The 20,471-nt window shown below is 28.0% G+C and overlaps 1 protein-coding gene and 1 pseudogene across 3 annotated transcripts in view; one reads left to right on the top strand and one right to left on the bottom strand.

Moving 5' to 3' along the window:
* The first annotated feature begins 5,437 nt into the window (after window positions 1-5,437).
* On the top strand, window positions 5,438-10,332 carry LOC111036587 (annotated as a pseudogene).
* Window positions 10,333-10,419: 87 nt separating this feature from the next.
* Window positions 10,420-20,471, bottom strand: part of LOC111036585 (serine/threonine-protein kinase N) — a 28,636-nt gene continuing 18,584 nt past the window's right edge. For 2 of the 3 annotated variants that reach the window (XM_022318664.1, XM_022318663.1), the window contains exons 6-19: window positions 19,392-19,651; window positions 19,187-19,332; window positions 19,038-19,125; window positions 18,178-18,343; window positions 16,304-16,526; window positions 15,964-16,226; window positions 15,691-15,861; window positions 12,530-12,730; window positions 12,265-12,444; window positions 12,027-12,178; window positions 11,746-11,965; window positions 11,570-11,677; window positions 11,357-11,497; window positions 10,420-11,293 (exon numbers count right to left, since the gene is read on the bottom strand). In XM_022318664.1, coding sequence (XP_022174356.1) covers window positions 11,150-11,293; window positions 11,357-11,497; window positions 11,570-11,677; window positions 11,746-11,965; window positions 12,027-12,178; window positions 12,265-12,444; window positions 12,530-12,730; window positions 15,691-15,861; window positions 15,964-16,226; window positions 16,304-16,526; window positions 18,178-18,343; window positions 19,038-19,125; window positions 19,187-19,332; window positions 19,392-19,651 — 2,463 coding nt within the window. In that variant the 3' untranslated portion in view covers window positions 10,420-11,149. The remainder of the gene's footprint in view (window positions 11,294-11,356; window positions 11,498-11,569; window positions 11,678-11,745; window positions 11,966-12,026; window positions 12,179-12,264; window positions 12,445-12,529; window positions 12,731-15,690; window positions 15,862-15,963; window positions 16,227-16,303; window positions 16,527-18,177; window positions 18,344-19,037; window positions 19,126-19,186; window positions 19,333-19,391; window positions 19,652-20,471) is intronic. The other variant, XM_022318665.1, reaches the window with a different exon arrangement.

The following is a 20,471-nucleotide window of genomic DNA, read 5'->3' as shown; positions in this document are numbered from 1 at the left end:
TCTTCATTGCCTACGTATGTTACGCCGGTTGCGGATCTTTGGCTATCGTTTGCTACGTGTCCAACGGCATTGCTAACGGCATACAGTTCGCCAAGACCGCTTCCGCTCTGCCGCCGACTAAAATATCATGCGGACAGGCGTTCAACGCGTGCAAGGACGACTGCCTAGTGAACTTTACGCTGACGCCCTGAACTATTTACACCGCTGCCAGGAAACGATGTTATATATACCTGTTGCTGCTGCTGCTGCTGCTGCTATACTTTATGTATAAGAGATTAAATTATTATACACGAACACAATGAATATTAAATATACGTCGTTGTGAATATTATTATTATTTATGCGCTGGCTATAAGAATTTATATTTTCATGGTCATACTACATACCTACTCCAAGTCGCGCGAAAAAACCATGCAAGTTTTAAGATATTATTTATCACATTATTTTATTTATTAGTTTTGACAGTTTCTTTGTTACTGTCAAAACTAATAAATAAAATAATGTGATAAATAATATCTTAAAACTTGCATGGTTTTTTCGCGCGACTTGGAGTAGGTATGTAGTATGACCATGAAAATATATATATATTTGTATTAATTTATACGAATAAAAAAAGGGAAAACCTATTCACCGTATTGCAGTATAATTGACTACACAAGTGTATTATATGTAATAAAAGCTGCAGCTAGTGCGCTTATGTAAACCATTGAGTGTAAGTCATCGCATTGTTCAATCAGATGTGTCTAAGTTGAACTCAATGACAAACCGCTACACGCTAAAAACGATTCTAAGCTCTCCGGATTGGTGTGCCGTTGGTTTCAAAATATTATATTTTTTAGGGTTTAAATACAATATAATGAACTTTATTTTATGCATTTATATTGCCTATACAACGCGCCGCACTACATGTCTACATAGCACATGTCGGATATTAATAGAATGATACTACAGAGACCAAAAAGCAGAAGATTACAACCAAATCCCAGTTTGAAATTTGTGAATGACAACTTGGAAAGATCATCATAACGCACAAAGTGTATATAAAATATAATCATAATATACTTTAAAAGTTTCAAGTATATACCACGAATAATATTTTTAAATTAAAAAAAAAATAAACAAAATCGTTATCCTCCGTTTAAATATTTAATTTCATCCACATTTGAACTTAAAATATTTACCTTAAAACCCGCGTTTATATAATTTTAGATTTTTAGATTATAATATATATATGAGAAACCTTGTTTTAAATGTTCAATCTCTAACTATACAAATTGAACATTTTATAAATGTTTAAATACCGTATCCAAAAATACCTATGAGGCTAATCAATAAGCGCGTAAAATCATTATCATGATATTTGATATAAAATCAGATGACCGTGACACATCAATACACACAATTACATTTAATGATGATTATGACTTATAAGAAGAGATAAAATTGTATACCTGAAGTATCGCATTTTCCTTACATTTTATAAGGTTATCGGTAGTTTTTTCTTACACTAAATGAAACTACAACGGAAATTAATTCACAAAAATATAAGCAAGACTAGATTTTACGGAAGGGATAGTGGCTTAAAGTGGCTACTGGTTAGTCACTAACCAAGTACAACCCACGGGCCAGATCCGGCCAGCGATAATTTATTAACAGGCCCGCCAAAATATTAAAATTAAATCAAAATTGAAAAAAAAATTACTAAAAATGTAACGTTTATAAAATTTAATATAAATTAATATTTCCTATTTCATATTTCCTAAATAATAGTCTTTTTTTATGGCCATCGGTAAAAAAATATTGGTCACCGTTGGATAAGTGGATTATAAATATTAAATATTTTAATTTTTAAACCATGTTTGTTTGTGTTTACAAATAATAGCTCTGCCATCATTAACTCAGTATATTTTTTAATATTCCAAATATTATATGTGGAATAGCCAATAGGTAGTTCAAACAAACGTATTTTTTTTGTCAGAACTATTAATACCCCCCTATAATTATATACCGGTGGTATGAAAAACCTAGGAATTTTACACCCCCTGTTTAATTTTCCTAGGATATTTATACCCCCCAATATTTCATACCGGAGGGTACGAATATCCTAGTCATTTTATACCTCCGATATAATTTTCTTATCATACTTATTCCTCCCAAAATTTCTTACCGGGGGGGGGTACAAATATACTAGGAATTTTATACCCCCGGTATAGTTTTATTAAATTATATATTTAGTGACGATTTCAAATATCATCTACAGTTATTCAATTTTAAATTACAACAAATAAAGAAAATTGTTCAATTAGTAATCATAGAACTTACTGGACTTCAAAAGGTCATAAAAAATGTATTTATTACATTTATTTATATTTAGGTATGTTTTTTTTTTTATAAAAGTAGAAAAGCGTAAGAGGAATCTTGTATTCAATTTTGAAATATTAGGTATAAAAAGACAAGTTCTTATGCATTTTTAACTACAAATCAATCCACTAGGTTTTTAATACCCCCATGGAGCAATCGTACCAAATGTATACAATTTTTGGGTGAAATTTATAAGATTTCTAGGTTATAAGTACCCCAGGTATGCAACTTAAAGAGGTATAATTATTCTACGGATATTACCGTCCGGGGTATGGAATTCCTAGGATACTCGTACCCCGCAGTGTGAGATTTTAAGAGGTATGTTTCCTATAGGATTATCATACCGGGGTATAAAATGACTAGGATGATATTCGTACCCCCCGGTAAGAAATTTTGGGAGGTATAAATATTTTAGGAAAATTATACCGAGGATATAAATTTCCTAGGATATTCGTACCCCTGGTATGACATTTTGGGAGGTATAGGTATCCTAGAATTATCACACGGGCGAGGGGATATAAAATTCCTAGGATATTCGTACCCCACGGTAAGAAATTTTGAGAGGTATAAATATCCTAGGAATATTATATCGGGGGTATAAATTTCCTAGGATATTTGTACTGGGGATACGACTAACCTAGGAAAATTATACCTCCGGGGGTATGAATATCTGGGGGTACTGTTTTCCTGTCACATTGGAACTAGTGGCACCGAGTGACACGTTAATGACAGAGTCCAAACACCACGCTACACCAGGCCACTTTTATCTAATCTAATAAAGTATTAATGTTTAGTTTTCAATTATGGATATTGGATTCTACGTATTGGTATTATTCATATATTTTATTTAAACATGAAAAATAAACTCAACTGTCATATTTAACTCAAGTTGTGACTCGCTCCAATTGTTACCTTAATGGTACAAAAAGCAGAACTTTTCTGTCAAATCGATATTTCGAATAACCAAAAATGTTAACAAAAGTAGAATGATTGAGCATTTGTTTTTAATAAAACATCTTGCAGGTGCTTATTTGTATGTACAATTCAGAAAATGACGAGTGTTTTTAATGAAACGCTAAATATTTTCATAACTGTTTCTAAAATAGTTGGATTAATGAATTTTTGTTGTACCATGGAATCTGGATTATTGTACCGGAACACGAGATCGGCGTATCATTTTTTTCTAGAATGTACACGAATGTTTGTATTCGTAATTTGTTCTTATCATATAATTTTCAATATGGAACATTACACTCTTATTCATTTCAATATTATTAAATATTGGTCCATCATCGCAACAGCAAGAATATCGGAGAAATGGACAATAAAGTATGAATAATTAAAATATATATTTAATATGTATAGCAAATTCAAAATATGATAAATAATAATAGGTACTTATAGGAAGGTACGTAATATATTTTACATGCATATATTGTAATATGATATATTTCCACAGTATAAGTACTTGATAAAATTAGAAAAAGCAGGATAATTAATTACGACAGCCCATACAGAATGTGAGATGACACAATATACATTATGCATATTATTACATATACGATATAAATAAGCATAAACCTACAATTTACACACACAAACAACACATGCAGCACATAAAATATTATTCCTCTTATCCACGTACCTATATCCACATGCTTTGGATGTCCGATCAGACGCTCTGCTAAACGACACTCACGTTGCACGGTACAATATAAAACCATCAGTGTTCGGAACGTTCACTAAAAAAATGAACTAGCTTATTCATTTAATTTTTTTTTAGGGGAATTATAATAAGAAAATATTATTTTATAACACAATCAATACATTTTAAACAAATATTTATTAAATGGCAAATAAATTGAGCGTCTTAAAAACCGTTCAATTTCATTAAAATTTAAACGTCGTTCACGTTCAAGTTCAAATTTATGAAAACGAGTGACGTTTGCGTGTCGTTCAATAAATATGGACGGGAACGACGTTCTTTCCAAACACTGAAAATCATAAATGCATCGTGAACCCTAACGTTCCGTTTAACAGATGCACAACGGAAAGGATAACACAAAAATCGTCCTACATAAGAATCAGACAAAATTGACACAGCAGCCAGTCTCTATGGAAAAACCTCAACCTCAAGACACATAATATTGTCCACGCCAGTTTGCACTTGGACTTGGACAATATTTTTACCATTCAAACGAATGCGTTGAAGCTTGTATGACGTACACCCATTGAGCCATTCAAGCATCCTGTACGATCGTACAACTGATTATCTTGCATTATTGACCAAATTACCCATGGTCAACTGAATAATATTACTAAAGACTTAGAGTTAAATCCAAATGTTTCATATTTATAATATTAGAATGGTATATTATTTACCCAAGTACGTGGGTACCAAAAAATATAGATAAATAAAGATGAATACTATTATCACTTTTCAGCCGTAAACATCCAAATGTATTGTACTTATATGTATTAAATATAATCGATTAAACGTGTTATATTTAATTTCAGGTTTATTAATGGAATCATCGAATTCGACAAAAAGCTGTTATTATTTAATTCATCGTTCCCTGTTCAATTATATTCAATAAGTAAAATATTTTGGAATATTATTTTTATTATTTTTGTTTTATTATTTGTTTCATGTCAATTGTTTGCTTTACCCAATAGATCTATTCAAGACTTATCTCATTATGTAACGGTCCTGTTCCATCCACCAGATATTATTATCTTTGTAGTATTGATTACATCGCTTCATCATCTCAGTAACTTGGGGTATCGATATTGTGAATTGAATAGGTTATGGAAATGTTTACCTTTTGGATTGTTCGCTTTACTGGGTGGATGGACACATTCAGAGATAACAATGTTAGTAGAACGTATACGATTGTTACATGCTGAACTTTCTGAGTTGCTTAGATTGTTTAGTTTGGGTTACGGGCCGATCTTATTGGTATATTTCACTTTTACATTCGCCAATGCTTTGATAGAAACTTTTTTATTTATAATTATGATTGATTCACTGGATTTGGTTTTTTCGTCTTTATTCTACCTGCAACACATTTTTAACATGATTTCAATCATCTATGCCACCTCGTGGGTCATTGAAAAGGTTTGTTATATTTTTTAAGCAACTAAATGATTAGGTCATAATATATACTGTTTTATAATGCGCTACGTTAATTTAAATGTTTAATATACGAAATAGAATCAGTAGGTGCTAGACTTATATTTTTGCACTATTTTATAAAGTGTAGGTATTAATATCTGTTAAAAATCAATGTTAGTTAGACTTGGCTTATAATTTATATATTCATTTTTATGACTATAATTAATATGTGGATGTGTACTAGTGTCTAGTTATTAGTATACCCAAATGACTAAATGCCTAAGTAATACAAAAAATAATAAATAGTATATTATAAAAATGTTTAAATATTATTTCAATATTATATGTAATTTCAATTCAAATTAAATTTAAAAAATATTATTCTTTACATATGTTTATTCGACGTTAACAATGTATGTGTTTTCAGAAAAAAAAAATAATTTCATATTTGCGGTTGATCCGAATATCTGAAATGACTGTCCATACCAAGTTACAAGTGAATAATTTTAAATACTTCTACATTATAATTATTTATGATATGTATTTCAATTTTGTGCTTAATCGATTATCTAACTTTTGTGATTATTTGTTTTATGATTACCTACCTGCGTTAAACATTTTTGGATCAATCATCATTCATCGTTCATAATAACAGATTAAAATATTCATGCATCAGATATCAATAATCAATGTATGAACCAAACGAAATAACAGCTTTTGGATTCTTCAATTTCGATTTAAAACTAACGATGTCAGTAAGTATCTTCGTATATATATATATATTTTAAAAAACAGTTACCGGAATAATAATTTTAAACTAGAATACCTTTACTAGATAGATGGTTGCACGTAAAATCCTGGTAAATCGAAATTTTAAATAAAAAAAAATTTTCTTAGATGCACTGTGCCGCTGTGCATTTTGAAGTCATAATGGCTAGTATATACCATAATATTTCTCGGTATTTTCGTAAGATAATATCACATTATTATACCATAATATAGATACCTATGGATAATACACAAAAACATTAACTCGTAAGTCGTAACCATTATATCAAAATTAATTAAAAACAGCTTTTCGTTTCTCCTGTAAAATTTGGTAAAATCAATCCCCCCCTCAAAATATCAAACTGACTATACCCGGTAGTGCTCTAGCCCTAGCAATAAAATATTTTAGCCCCCCCCCCCTAAAAAATTCCTAGCTACGGCACTGAAACCGCCAACCGGTACCTATATTTTTATACCTCCCTATATGTAACGAATAAGTACTGGAACTGGAAGATGTAGGTAATCGATAAATTCTAGATTTTACCATACCATTACTAGACTAAGATACGAGTCACCAAAAGCGGCTCGGGGAACTAATTTTATCCGACCTTCAGACAAGAAAAAAAAATAAAAGTAAAAACCGTTAATATTATGCGTTCTCACTAGTGATGTAATTTTTCATTTTTGTTAATTAGTTTTTTACGTCTGAATTTTGATGGCCCGCTAACAATTTCTAGATTCATAATACCTATGGCCCTCTAAAAATATTAATTTCTAACACACATTCTATGACTGTAGTCTGTAAATTGTATAACGACAAATCAAACAGGACTTTTTTTCCGTATAATAATTTCCTGGTGGTACTTTTTTCTGTGTACTTATTTTCCTCGGACTTTTTTTTCGGGACTCTTATGGAAAAATGTAAATATAATATAATAGGTACTGTAGTCTGCAGAATGTAGAATATATACAAATTAGTTTACATTATTAACAATGAATATGTGGGTACTGTTTAATATTATTATTTATTATTGTTAATACATAAAAATATGTAAACAATTCAGCGAGGTTAGGTGTTACAGATAATATGCTACATGCAGGATGCAAATATATAATAGGCAAAATTTATTGTTAAATCTTAAATAAAAAAGACAGAAGAAGTCAGAGCTGCTGATTGGCTCTGAAGCTCTGTAAATCCTACATGTATAGGTAGAGGTTATTATTAATAATTGTATAAGCCTGTTACTTGTTAGACCAACTTAATATTATATTTCTTGAACTAAATGTTCAAGCATTAGGTAATAAAAATAAAAATTAGATACATTTCTAATTACAGTGTATACTGCTAGTTTTCGTGATTTTGACAATTTTGTTTATATTTTAACATCAAACGCTTATTATACAAATAAGTTGTGGTTTGTGCGTTGTGCCTATGTATTTTTGATATAAAAGATTTAAATTTATTTTCAAAAATGAAAAAAGTAATGTATTTTCAAAAATTTGCGAAATTTCAAACTTAAATATTTAATTAACTAAATAAAATCATTCAAATGTACTTTGATCGATCCTCGTATTTGTTGCGGAAAATTAATAATGTTTTGTCAAAATGCAAGTCGAATGTAGACGTAATTTTTACGACGTATTGTTGGAATTAGAGTTGTCTTTTTATTTTTTAAGTAGGTACTAAAATATAATTTAGTTAATTTAGTCATGGCTCCGCCTACGAAGGTAAGGTTTGAGTGAAAACTAAACTTTTTTTCGTAATCACAAAATTATTATTGGTATCTGACATGTGAGGGTGAGTGCGTGCAAGATGACGAAATCCCTCCGTGCTGGTGCTACTACAATGCGAGTTACTACTAATAAAGATAATTTATGACTAATACGAGAAGGTTAATTACTGAATGCATAAGAAATTGCCCATAAATGTTCCTTAGAATTCAGTTGTAGTAAGTAGGGGTTTTGAAAATGTATAAGTTCATATTATTATAAAAATTAAATTTAACTATGTAGGTAATAATTAGGGCTAGGAAGTTGGAGCTAAAAAAGGCGAAATAAGCATTAAAATTGTTAAATATGCAAAAAAATTATTCTACATTCCAAAAATAAAATACATCAGATGTTGCTAATAAATTAATAACATGCATAAAAACTATTTATAACAAGAAAACAATTATATCTATATAAAACTGTCAAACTTCAATCATGTACTACAATCATCGACAGTAACGATAACCGAAGAAACAATAAATATATATTTACGATAACTTATCGACGATAAGATAGTATTACAAATAAGAATTGCGGCATGCTAGCGTGATTGACTAAATGCGTTTCATATCGCTGTTATTAACTTTGTAATTGACTATGCGGGTGACAATAAAAACCTCTATTGATAATTTTGAGTTTTATATGAAATATAAATTTAAATATACAGTTTAAGAAAGAAAAAAATCAATTTTTAATATGAGTATTATATCAATGAAAAAAGCACTTTTTTAGTAAAAATTGGCAAAATATGCAATTTTCAATTTCAATTTTTTAACTCGCCATAGTTCAGATTTTTTGCTAGATATGCCATAAATTAAAAGCATACAGACTACAGAGCAATATGCAATTCCTACAACTTCCGAGCTATAGTAATAATTGTTTGTATCAGTAGCTCAACTACCTAAAGAAATTATTTTCTATAAATTATATACTGGACTCTTTTAAAATTTGTATGATATTATATACTACGTATAATACTGACACAATTATAATTTATAATATCCAAAGTCGGGAAAGTTGGGAGAGTTTAGGTACATATACCTGCCCTTCAGCCTTCAAGCTGTACGTAAGCCGAGAATGTTTACTTATTAACTATTAAGTAGGTACCTATTATTAATAAAATTATCCTTATTTGTACTTAATAAGATTCAAACAATTTTTTTCCTTTGTTCCGTGTTGAAAAAAAATCGATTTTATCTTTAATTGTACTAGCACTAAGTTTAGGCGATAAGTCAGGAAAACTTTATAAGTAATAACAACAAAATTATAAAAAAAATAGTTGTATCTTACTTGATTAAATTATATCAATATACTATTACAGGTTTTAGTATTATTGATGACTGGAATCTCTACTATGATGCAGATGAAAGACCACCCATGGATGTTGTACTTGAAGAACACATTGATAGAAAAATTAGATAATATCAAAGCTGATAAGTGATAATTAATAGATACATTAGGGATTCCAAATAGCAGTATCTTAAATACCTATGTATCTTGTATCACGATAATTTTCTGAAAAGTATCGAATATCTACTGTTTATTACTATTGTGAAATTGTTTTAATCTGTTTACCATGTAGGTACCTTTAAAAAAAATAACAACTTTAACAACTAAACAACAAACAGGCGGGTACTTGAAAGTCGATACAATAAAAAGCTTAACAATGCAATGGATTAGACTCGTTTTTATTTATTTATTTACATTTTCACTAAATGTATTACTTAGGAACGGTTTATTAGTTTATTCCTAATTGTACTTAACTAATAACTAATAATTATTATAGAATGCTTAAATTCAGATAATGAACTGATTTACATTTTAAAATTATTTTGGGCACGGTTTTTACCTAAAATGTATATGCAATATTGCTTATTATTAAACAATACATAACAAGGAAATTCTTATATTTTTACAGCTACGGTTCAAAGAACATTTAAATACTTTACTTATAGTGTAATTGTATAATGTGATAGTGGTATAAGATCATGTACTACTAAGGATAAGAACAAAAAATATTGAATTAACTTGAAGTTATTAAAAATATAGTTACAAACACGTCAGAATAATAATAATTATTCTATATGACTCAACTGGCAATCACACATTTGACTACAAATTACTAATTAGCTACAATATGTTTAATTGAATTTTTTTTAACTGTCATAAAATAATATTCTTTTATTGGGCAAGTTAAAGAATGCATCTAAGATAGTGAGCATAGAAAAGTTAAAAAAATAAATGCAAATAACAACTTATTATTATAAAAAGTGATATTCAATATAATATAATAATATACATAATCATGATTATATTTTGTCCATTACATAATAGTAAGTTTTCTTTATAAATATAATATTGAAATATTTAAAGCCTTAACAATTTTAAATCAACTTTTTGAACAACAAAAATAATATACTAATCATAAGATACTAAGTGAGCATATTATTGTCAATTGAGCTAAATAAAACAATAATTTATAACATAAGACAAATGTGTGTGGCGTAGTTAACAATAATATCTACTTATATATCAGCTAGATAATAAAATAAGTTTTTATAGTTTGCTATTTAAAACATGCCAATAATAATCATTTCACATTTCCATTCAAACATATTAAATATATATAAAAGTTACTTTATTCTCTATGTTTATACACAAATTGAATGCATTTTTTACACAAAATTATAGCTATCTATATATAAACTTTAACACTAAATTTATAAAAAACAGCTTTAAAATTTTATAACACAACTAAATATCTTACATTCTAAATAGTGGTAGTTAAAAATTAGTCATCAAATTGTTTTTTCTATTCAATATTGAGAGAATGTTTTCAAAGAATCAATATTAAGACTTTTCTATTTAAAAGATTTATGTGGTAACTATTTGTAAAAGAAATTTTATCTGAGCAGTTTTGTTGTGTCAAGTTTTCCAACTTAAAATATAAATCACAATCATTTTGGAAAAATGTCCGCAAAAAAAAAATAAACGAACAAATACATAATAAATAATAATAATTAAAATTGCATCTAAACTATATGATTAGCTAGCTTTAGCTATTACAATTTGATCGATTATAATACAAACATAAATTAAACATGAAAAAAGTATTTTATATTTCATATAACCCTGTTAAAACCAATCAGCTGTATATGTAAAATCTTTAAATAACTGTTGTTCATCATCATTTAACAGTCTTGGATCTTTGGGTGGAGTTAGTTGTGGTTTTTCAGAAGTAAATTCTTCATCAAAGTTACTTACATCTTCAACGGAATTCTAGAAAAATAAATTTAGTTAGTCACGCAAATAAATATGAGTTAAACAGTAAAATATACTTACAACTGTAGGTACAAATGGTGGCTTAACTTTTCTTTGTAACAGATCATCCCAGACAACTTGTCTGAAAAAGGCCTGTTTTTTCACATCTTCTGCATCTCTTTCACTTGATCCTAATCTTCGTTCCGGATTTTTGCGTAAAAGCTAGATCAAAAAATAAATTAATATGATAATTGTATTAATACTCATGAGCCGTATGCAAGTAAAATAACATACTCTTCGCATTATTGCAATTGCTTCCAATGACAAGAACCTGGGATACCTAACTTCATCATTCACAATAGAATCAAATACTTCTTCTTCATCATCACCTGGGAATGGTGACTATGCGCAATAGAAATAAGTAATTATTTGTAAGGATAATAATATTGATATTTAACTAAAATATTTACCTCTCCAACAAGCATTTCAAATATAAGAACTCCAAGACCCCACCAGTCAACACTACGTGTATATGATGTTTCAGTGAGAACTTCTGGAGCTAAGAACTCAGGTGTTCCGCAAAACGTCCCAGTCCGATCCCCATATCCCATACCTTCTTTGCACAATCCAAAATCGGCTATTTTCACATACCCATCAGTATCCAATAATAAATTATCTAACTTCAAGTCGCTAAAATATGAAAGTAGACCACATTATTATAAAAAAATAATGAATATTTTATCACACTAACCGATAAATGATACTGTTTTCATGTAAATACTGTAATCCTAAAACAACACAAGCAGCATAAAACACTGCCCTTGGTTCCGTAAATACATCAGCGTGTATATGCATCATTAAATCACCACCAGCAGCATACTCCATTACAAAGCAAACATGAGCCTGTGAAAAATATATTGGAAATATAATTGAAACAAGTTTTTAGAAATAAACACTACATAAAATAAAATCATTTTTGGCAGCCTTACATCAGTTTGGAAGCAAGCAAATAAATTTACAAGGAATGGGTGTCGAATATCATTTGCAACTTCAAATATTCTTTTTTCGGACAAAAGTGACTCAACTTCATCACGGGCAATTATATCACCTTTTTTCAGTGCTTTTATGGCAAAATATTCACTAGACTTTTTATGTTGACACAAAATAACCTGTAGATTAGGAAATAGGATTAATAATTAAATATGAATAGTAATATCAAGTGTTATGACTTATATTTGCAGAAGCAAAATTTACCTTTCCAAAGTGGCCTCTGCCCAATACACTAAGCAGTCTAAAGTCATCCATTGACATTTGAGAAAATTTGAAAGCACTAGATAGTGTGATTTTATTAGATTCTGCTGGTTGAACATTATTAGATGTTGTAAGATGATATGCTTTTGGTTCATTTTCTCGGTAATCAAGTACGCGAGAAACAGGATGACTAAATAGTGGAGACTACAATCAAAAAATATATATTTTAATTAGTAAATTGATCAATACATCTAATCGAAAAATATATGTTAATAATGGTGAAAAAGTGTTAAGGTATACTCTACCAGTGGTCTCAAATATTTGGCCTACAAACCCTATCAGTCTGGCCCACAATAAACATTTATTTCTTAAAAAAAAATTGTAAGTTTTTTAAATAAAATAAATAGTTCTTAAACAAAATAACAATTTACAAATCTTTGTAAAGGGGAGTACAGTGGAACCTCAGTATCTCGAAGTATCAAGAACCAAAAAACATTCAATTACCAGGCTAATTCAAAATATGTGAATGAATGATCAGGACTGAAAAAAAAACGATATCAGAAACTTGGAGATACCGTGGTTTCACTGTATTAAATACAGTTATATTAAAATTTAGAATCAATTTAGTATCAAGATGAGTAAAAAAATAAATGTTAAAAAAGGTGTTTTGCATCTGAACCCTTTGATCTATAAGGTATATGGCCTGTTGATAATTTAAGTTTAAGACCACTGCTTTATACTAACATCTAACATTAAATAAATACATTACATTACTCAAATTAATTGTTCAGCATAATCAAAATTTAAAGCATCTTTAATTTTGTATTAAAATAGCTAATACATAGGCGCAACTAGAGCTCTAAAACATGCTATAATTGTAAATGCATCATAGAGCTTACGAGTTACAAGCCTATAAACAAAACTTGGAAAAACTTTTTAAAATTTATTCAAATTTTTACCCATTTTGTAATTTCACATTAATGGTAAAAACAATGCATACCTATATAATACTCTATTTTTATAATATTAAAATGTTAATGTACAACTCACTGGATCTACCAGTAATATTGCAGTCCCCCCCAGCACACACCTATAAGACTGTACACTACTACCTACAGAGCTTTTAGATGAGAACCATAAGCAAAAAATAACTTGTGAGCAATCCGTAATGTATAATATCTTAAGGCTAGTCGTCTATTAACTATAGAAATATGGTGTAATTTATAACAAATTAGTTTTATGATCAAAATAGTATAATTTTTTTTTTCAATAAATATTTCAAAAATTAAAAAAATAAAATTGATGGTATTTCACTAAAATATTAATAGTTAGACCTAAAAAAACATAGAGTTCTAAAGATAATTTTCCCTAGTTGCGCCAATGTGCTAATATGAATGTTAATATTTTATTTAGCATTTCAGAACTCAAGCTACATGTTAGTTATGACAGTGTAACAAATATTTATTACTTTTGTTTCATTATTTAAAAACAACAGCATATAGGTAGGTATAATAATAATATTAAATCTAAATTAAAATAAAACCTAGACAATTAATATTTGGGACTTAGAATTTACACAAAGGTGAAATGATTGATAGTAAATATAATGAACTAAAAATAACTAGACTATTTTTACATGTTCAAAAACTTAGAATGCATATGTAACATTCACTTAATGAAAAGCATCAATATTGTGAATAGTATACTTTTTACACAATATAGATGATAAATTATTGTTCACATCACAAAATCAGCTAAGATACGACATTATACAATATGGAAAATCATATTGTTAAACCAGGTTAGGACAAAAATATCTGTCTATTTTGTGTATGTTTTTTTTCTGTAATGTGTTCAAAAGACTATTAGTTTCTTGAAATGGATAAATGATTATCATACTATCAATATTGTGTAAAAAGTTTATTGTTAACTATATACATGCTTTTCATGAAGTACTTATACATCCACTCAAGGGAAAAAGAAGAGAGAAGAACAAATTCATTAAGTACAAATTATGTATTACTGTAACAATACTAAAATATTTATGATAGCTAAAATAATATACATTTTAAGTAAGATACTACAGTGTTCATGGTTTAAAAAAGATAATATCAATAGTTTAAATATTAATAATACCCACTATATGTCCACAAAAATATAAAACATTGTAAAAATCAGAAAAAAATCCAAAAACCTTGTATTTAAATAAAAAAATAAAGATTATGATGTATACTAACATATTTGGTTCATGTTTTATGAAAGAGTTAATAGAGTAAAATATTCTACCATAAAAGAGAAAAGAGCAAGCTTAGTAAACCATTCAATCCTTCCCTAACCTATAGTAATATCCTTAAATATTTTATACTGCTAAATATTAAAATGTTATCTAAAATAGGTTATCTATCTTTAAAAATATATATATATATATCTAATATTGAGTAATTAATTAACTGCCTAAATAAGTTTTACAAAAAAAAAAAAAAAAAACATTTTAATAGCTCTTTTATTAACTACATTAAATCTTTAAAGCAGAGTAACTAAAAAAAAATATAAAAAAACGTAAACTCTCAACAAGGAACTTTAGACATTTAAATAATAAAATAAATAATTCATGAATTACTAAGTATTTAAGTTTACTGTGAACAAAATTATACTTAAATGTCAATGTTAATTTTCCAAACAATAGTTTAAAGTATTTTTGGAAAAATAATAATTGCTTGTTATTTAACTAATATTTTTATTTTTGTTTTTTTATTTAAATGTATTAATTTGTATCTCCAACTGATAAAACATATTATACAGTTTATTTAATCATAAATATTAATCTAAAAATCAAACTTCTTATACTAAATTTAAATTAAAGCAATTAATAAGCTATAATTTAAAAGATTATTCATCTTTAAAAATTACATGTTTATACTTTTAACAGTCAAGTTATCTCTAAACTGATATTTAGCTGATGAAAGCAAATTTTTAAAATACATGTTATAATTAAATTAGAAATATTAGTAATTTTATTGATTTGATATATTATTATCTAATTCTAATGAAAAGAGTCTACTCCAAATCATTCATGCACAAGATCAGTTAGAAATGGATGATATACCTGTTAGGCGCACGCGTGTTAGATAAGCCTAGCACAGTGGTGTAGGAAGAGTATGTACCTCGTCCTGGGGAAACTCTACAAGAGGAGACGGCTGCGGTGTTCCCAAAGTTGAACTTCCAACACTTTCTATGCTCACAGACATTGTCATTACATGCCTCCTATGAACTGGTGGTAATGTCTGTTGCTCGTCGTCATGTAAAAAGTCAAATTCCTTCAACGCATTCTGCAGCTATACATATCATACAAGTTACCCCCCTGGTGCATTGATGTTCAAAAAGCTTCATAGCTAACATTTTTAAAATTGCATTTTAAGCAATAGTGTAATACTCACCTCTTGATCTAATTGTCGTGGTGGCCTTGGAGGTGGCACAGTTGGTACAGCTGGTGTTCTCTTATTTGCAGCTAGAACTGTTGAAGGTAGGAATGTGGGAGATCCTGTAGATATATTTCGCTGTTCAGTAATAGTGGGCGGCAGTGGTGGTAAAACTGCAACCCCTAAACCTAATGGCCGTGCACCAGCCAATCCACAAGTGTTAATTGGTTCAGGTGTTTCACCAGGTGTACATTTTTCTTCGAGTCTTGTATCACCTCCATCTAAAGGTTATATAAGGTTAAGTAATCACATTCAAATTAGTAACATATAGACTACAAATTATCAATTAATTATAAACCTGTGGAGCTGTCAGAGTGTGAATGTGATCTTGAGTGTTGCTGTACAGGAACTAATGGTGAATTTTGAATTGAAGGTGATGATCTTTTAAGAAGTCGACTCCAAGCAGCTATATTGATGTTCATTTGATTGGCTCTAGGGAAGTTTTTGGCTTGCTGCTTAAATATTTTACGCTGTCTTCGTAAACGAGGTTGACGTGATATCATAGGATTTAAAAATTTAATCTAAAAATATGAATAAATCATTGAATACAATTCTAGAAATAAGAATATCAATTAATATAACTTAAAACTACATTAATAAGATGCTGAAATATTAGAGCTAATTAACTTATTATTAAACTTAAATGTAAGAATATCATCTGTGTTCTCTTGTTGGATTTTTATGATTTTTCAATTTTTTAATTTTTTAAAAGCCAAAGCACAGATTTATTAGTTAGATTAACATTATAATTTATAATGATAGCCGATATACATCATAATGAATCCAATAAATAAAAATGATTTGTCCATCGGGCTTTACAAGCAAAGGTTATTGTTATATTTTGAATAAGAAGGTAAGATAAAATATACAGAACTTCAGTTGCATACAAAATAGATAAGAATTGTGTATTGTATTGTCATAACTTATAAGTTTCAGGTTCCATAAATTAGTCATAACTTACTAGTAATCAAATACGATTTAATCAGTTTTGACTTTGGATAAGGCTTTTAGATGTATGATAAGTCATATAAATAAATATGTAATAAACTTAAGTCTAAAAGTATAGTTGTTGTCAGAAAATTTGGCAGGCCACTAGGCCAGCGGTTTATTAGTAATAATTGTTTCCAAAATAATAAATCCACATAGCAATCATTTCAATAAGGCATTGATATTATAGAAGTGAACTCAGGCTCATGTGGTTCTGATATTACTTTTACTCAGCCTGAGTAAAAACTAACCCAAATGTATAATAAACTTGCCTGTAAAAAATATTATAAATATAATTTTAAAATTGTATAGAATAACGGAAAATTTGAAAGACCGGAACCAGGCCTCTTAAAAATATAATATTAGTACATGATTAGGATAATTAATTAAACTACAAAATGGAGCTAGTTGATGGAGTAGGTAGTAGGTACCTACTTTTTTTACGCTCAAAAAGATGAGAGACAACCATGTTAAATGCAAATAGTTTTTTAATAAGGTATAGTATGTAGGACAAACAACTAAGGTTATAATTAATTGAATAGTATTTGACTACAATAAGGTATTTTAACTACTGACAACTATATTATTTATTTTTCATTTGGTATTTTTTTTTAAATTACTCACTCCCAAAAATCATTTGTGTTAAAAATATGAAGGTAAACATTCATAACAAGTATTTTTCCATTATGTTATCTTAAATATAAAATAACATTTAAACTGTACTTTTACCTTTACACTGTTCAATATTTTAGAAGTTAATATTTACAAAAAAAAAAAAAAATGAATAGGTAACAAATTGTTTTTCTATAGATCATTGCAAATTATTTTAAAAAATATTAACTGACATAAATGTTCTATTATTAAAACTTTAGTTTTGATTGAAGAAATTATTAATAATAAACTTGTCTGGCATTTATCTTTTAATCCATTTTTTAGTAATAAATTCAGGGAATAGTTTGGAAAATGTATAACTTTTTTTCATTCATATTTATTATAAAACCTTCCTAGAATAATAACGTTAAAGTAAAAGTATAAGGGTACACAGTAAAATAATTTTGAATTGAAATTGTTAACTCAAAATATTGCATTTAATTAAAATCATTAGATTACTAACATCCTTGCTGTTAAATTTATTATTTATAAGATAATATTAAATGTTATCATAACTAATCATATGCAAATTACCTCTGCAAAAAGAAGTCCTTGTGGTTCCAATTGTAAAGCCATACCATGTCGAATATCATCAATAAATTCTTCCAATCGAAGAAATTTAATGGCACACAATGATCGCCAATCTCTCCAATATATTCCAATCTCAAGCTCTCGAGATTTATCCAAGTCAATAGAAAATCTATTGCCAATTTAAATCCATATTATTAAATCTAAGAAATTATAGCTTAGATCCATAAGATAAAAGTCTGTCTAGTCTTTGGATAGTTTTTTTTATTCAATAAATAATAACTATTAGTAAAAAAGACTTTTAATACAACTTTTTCAATGTTTTAAAATTTAGACTATCTAATTTTAATCAATATTATATTATTATATTAAATATGTAATTGAACTACCAATTTAATAAATATTTTAAAGCAGAGGTTCCCAAACTTCTTATTGTGCGACCCATTTTGAATTTTTTTTAAAATATAGCGACCCACAATATCAATGAATGACCTTTTTTTTTTTTTACCATACAACAGAAAATTAAAACTATTTTATTACATTTTATGTAATTACGAAAAAAATGTATAATAAGTATAATATATAGTATTTGACACGGCCGCTGGTAAACTCGTAATTGTCATACTCACAGATAAGGATTGACGATAAAACTGAATTTGAACTTTGAACATCAACGAAAAGTAATATATGATTATATTTTTGTATTATTTAAAAAAATAGTGCGACCCACCAAAAGTATAATCGCGACCCACAGTTTGGGAACCTCTGTTTTAAAGTATATATTTTAAAACATTTTTTTTTTTTAATCTTGAGGTATTTATTAATTTAGGAAAAAATATACTCCATATATAATTATTAAAGATCACCTTTGATCCCATGCTTGTTGAGAACATGGTCGCCAGCTAGTTTGCCCAACTGTTTGATTATCTAATTTAATAACAGCCATGATTTCATCTGCAAATAAAAAAATTAATAAATTGCTTAATTTAATATATATCTTTATTTTATAACTTACTACTAATTTCGTCTTTAATATTGTATGATTTACTAGAACTACGGCCAGTCACCCCTTTTACAAAAGACCTCAAATCTCCAGGATTATCTTTTTCTCGTCTTGATCTACCTGGAACTTCTTCAAGCAAATCCTGACACCCCATTAACCTATGAGCATTTTAAATAAGTAATATGTTACTATTTAAAAACTAAATTAAGATACCAACCTAACTTCAAGTTTACCAGTAACCGCAGCACATCTAGATACAGAAGCCTTTTCCGGTATCACATTTCTTTCTGCTTTTAGGAATGGCTGTAAACTAACATACGCATGATTTGGAGTTGGACTAGCAGCTTGAGCGTTTTGTAATTCTCGTACTAATTGGATAGCTGTTGATGAATTAGCTGGAAGCTCTTGACGGCGGTGTTCAAGTGATTGTCGTAAAAGATCCAATTTACAACTAGATTCTGAAAGATTGGCTTGTGCCTATTGAAAAATGAAAATAAAACTTTTTATAAAATAAATCATTAAAATAATAATTTAACTATGATTCATTAATTCTTTAAAAGGTGGCTTTTACAAATAAATTATACTTATTAATAAAAAAGTATTAATATCGATATTTTGAATGTTATATTGAGTTGAAATGATATTTTATCATTACATTTTAAACAACAATTCTAAGTGAAGCAGGATTTAAGTTGCTTTATTTTCTCCATACTACTTCTCAATTATTTATTTTATGAATATGGAGAATGACTGAATAGTAGAACACGAACATTTTTTATTTTGAACTATTTATTTTCTCTCTTAATTAAATTTAGTAACTATAAGCCAAACACATACAATTTAATCATAATATAAACCAAGTATTTTATGAATCAACACTACCTATTCATTATAAAATAGAACAAACTTTTTATCTCAGATGTTAATATGATATAAAAGGTTTATAGTTTTTATGCAGTACATTTTTTCTATTTTTGTGTATAAATGATATTTAATATTAGATAAGTAGTTAAAAAACTTCAAATGTTTGTAAATAATAAACAACTTATCTAGAATAAATCTTTAATAAATAAAAAAGTTGGAAAAAAATCAATACTTTACTAAATTACACAGTTAATAGGTATAAGTAAATACAACATTTTGGGTGTATAAAAATAAATATAGATTACGGAATATTTCAATACTAAAAAAATAGTATTTACTTAGTTAAATTAACCTAACATTGATTGTAAACCTTGATGTCAATAGTTGCCACTTGTCAATAGTATATTACAATTAGGCCATACACACCACACCT

This window comes from Myzus persicae, unplaced genomic scaffold (genome assembly GCF_001856785.1).
Source record: "Myzus persicae strain clone G006 unplaced genomic scaffold, MPER_G0061.0, whole genome shotgun sequence".
NCBI lineage: Eukaryota > Metazoa > Arthropoda > Insecta > Hemiptera > Aphididae > Myzus > Myzus persicae.
This window is presented reverse-complemented; position numbering and strand designations above follow the sequence as displayed.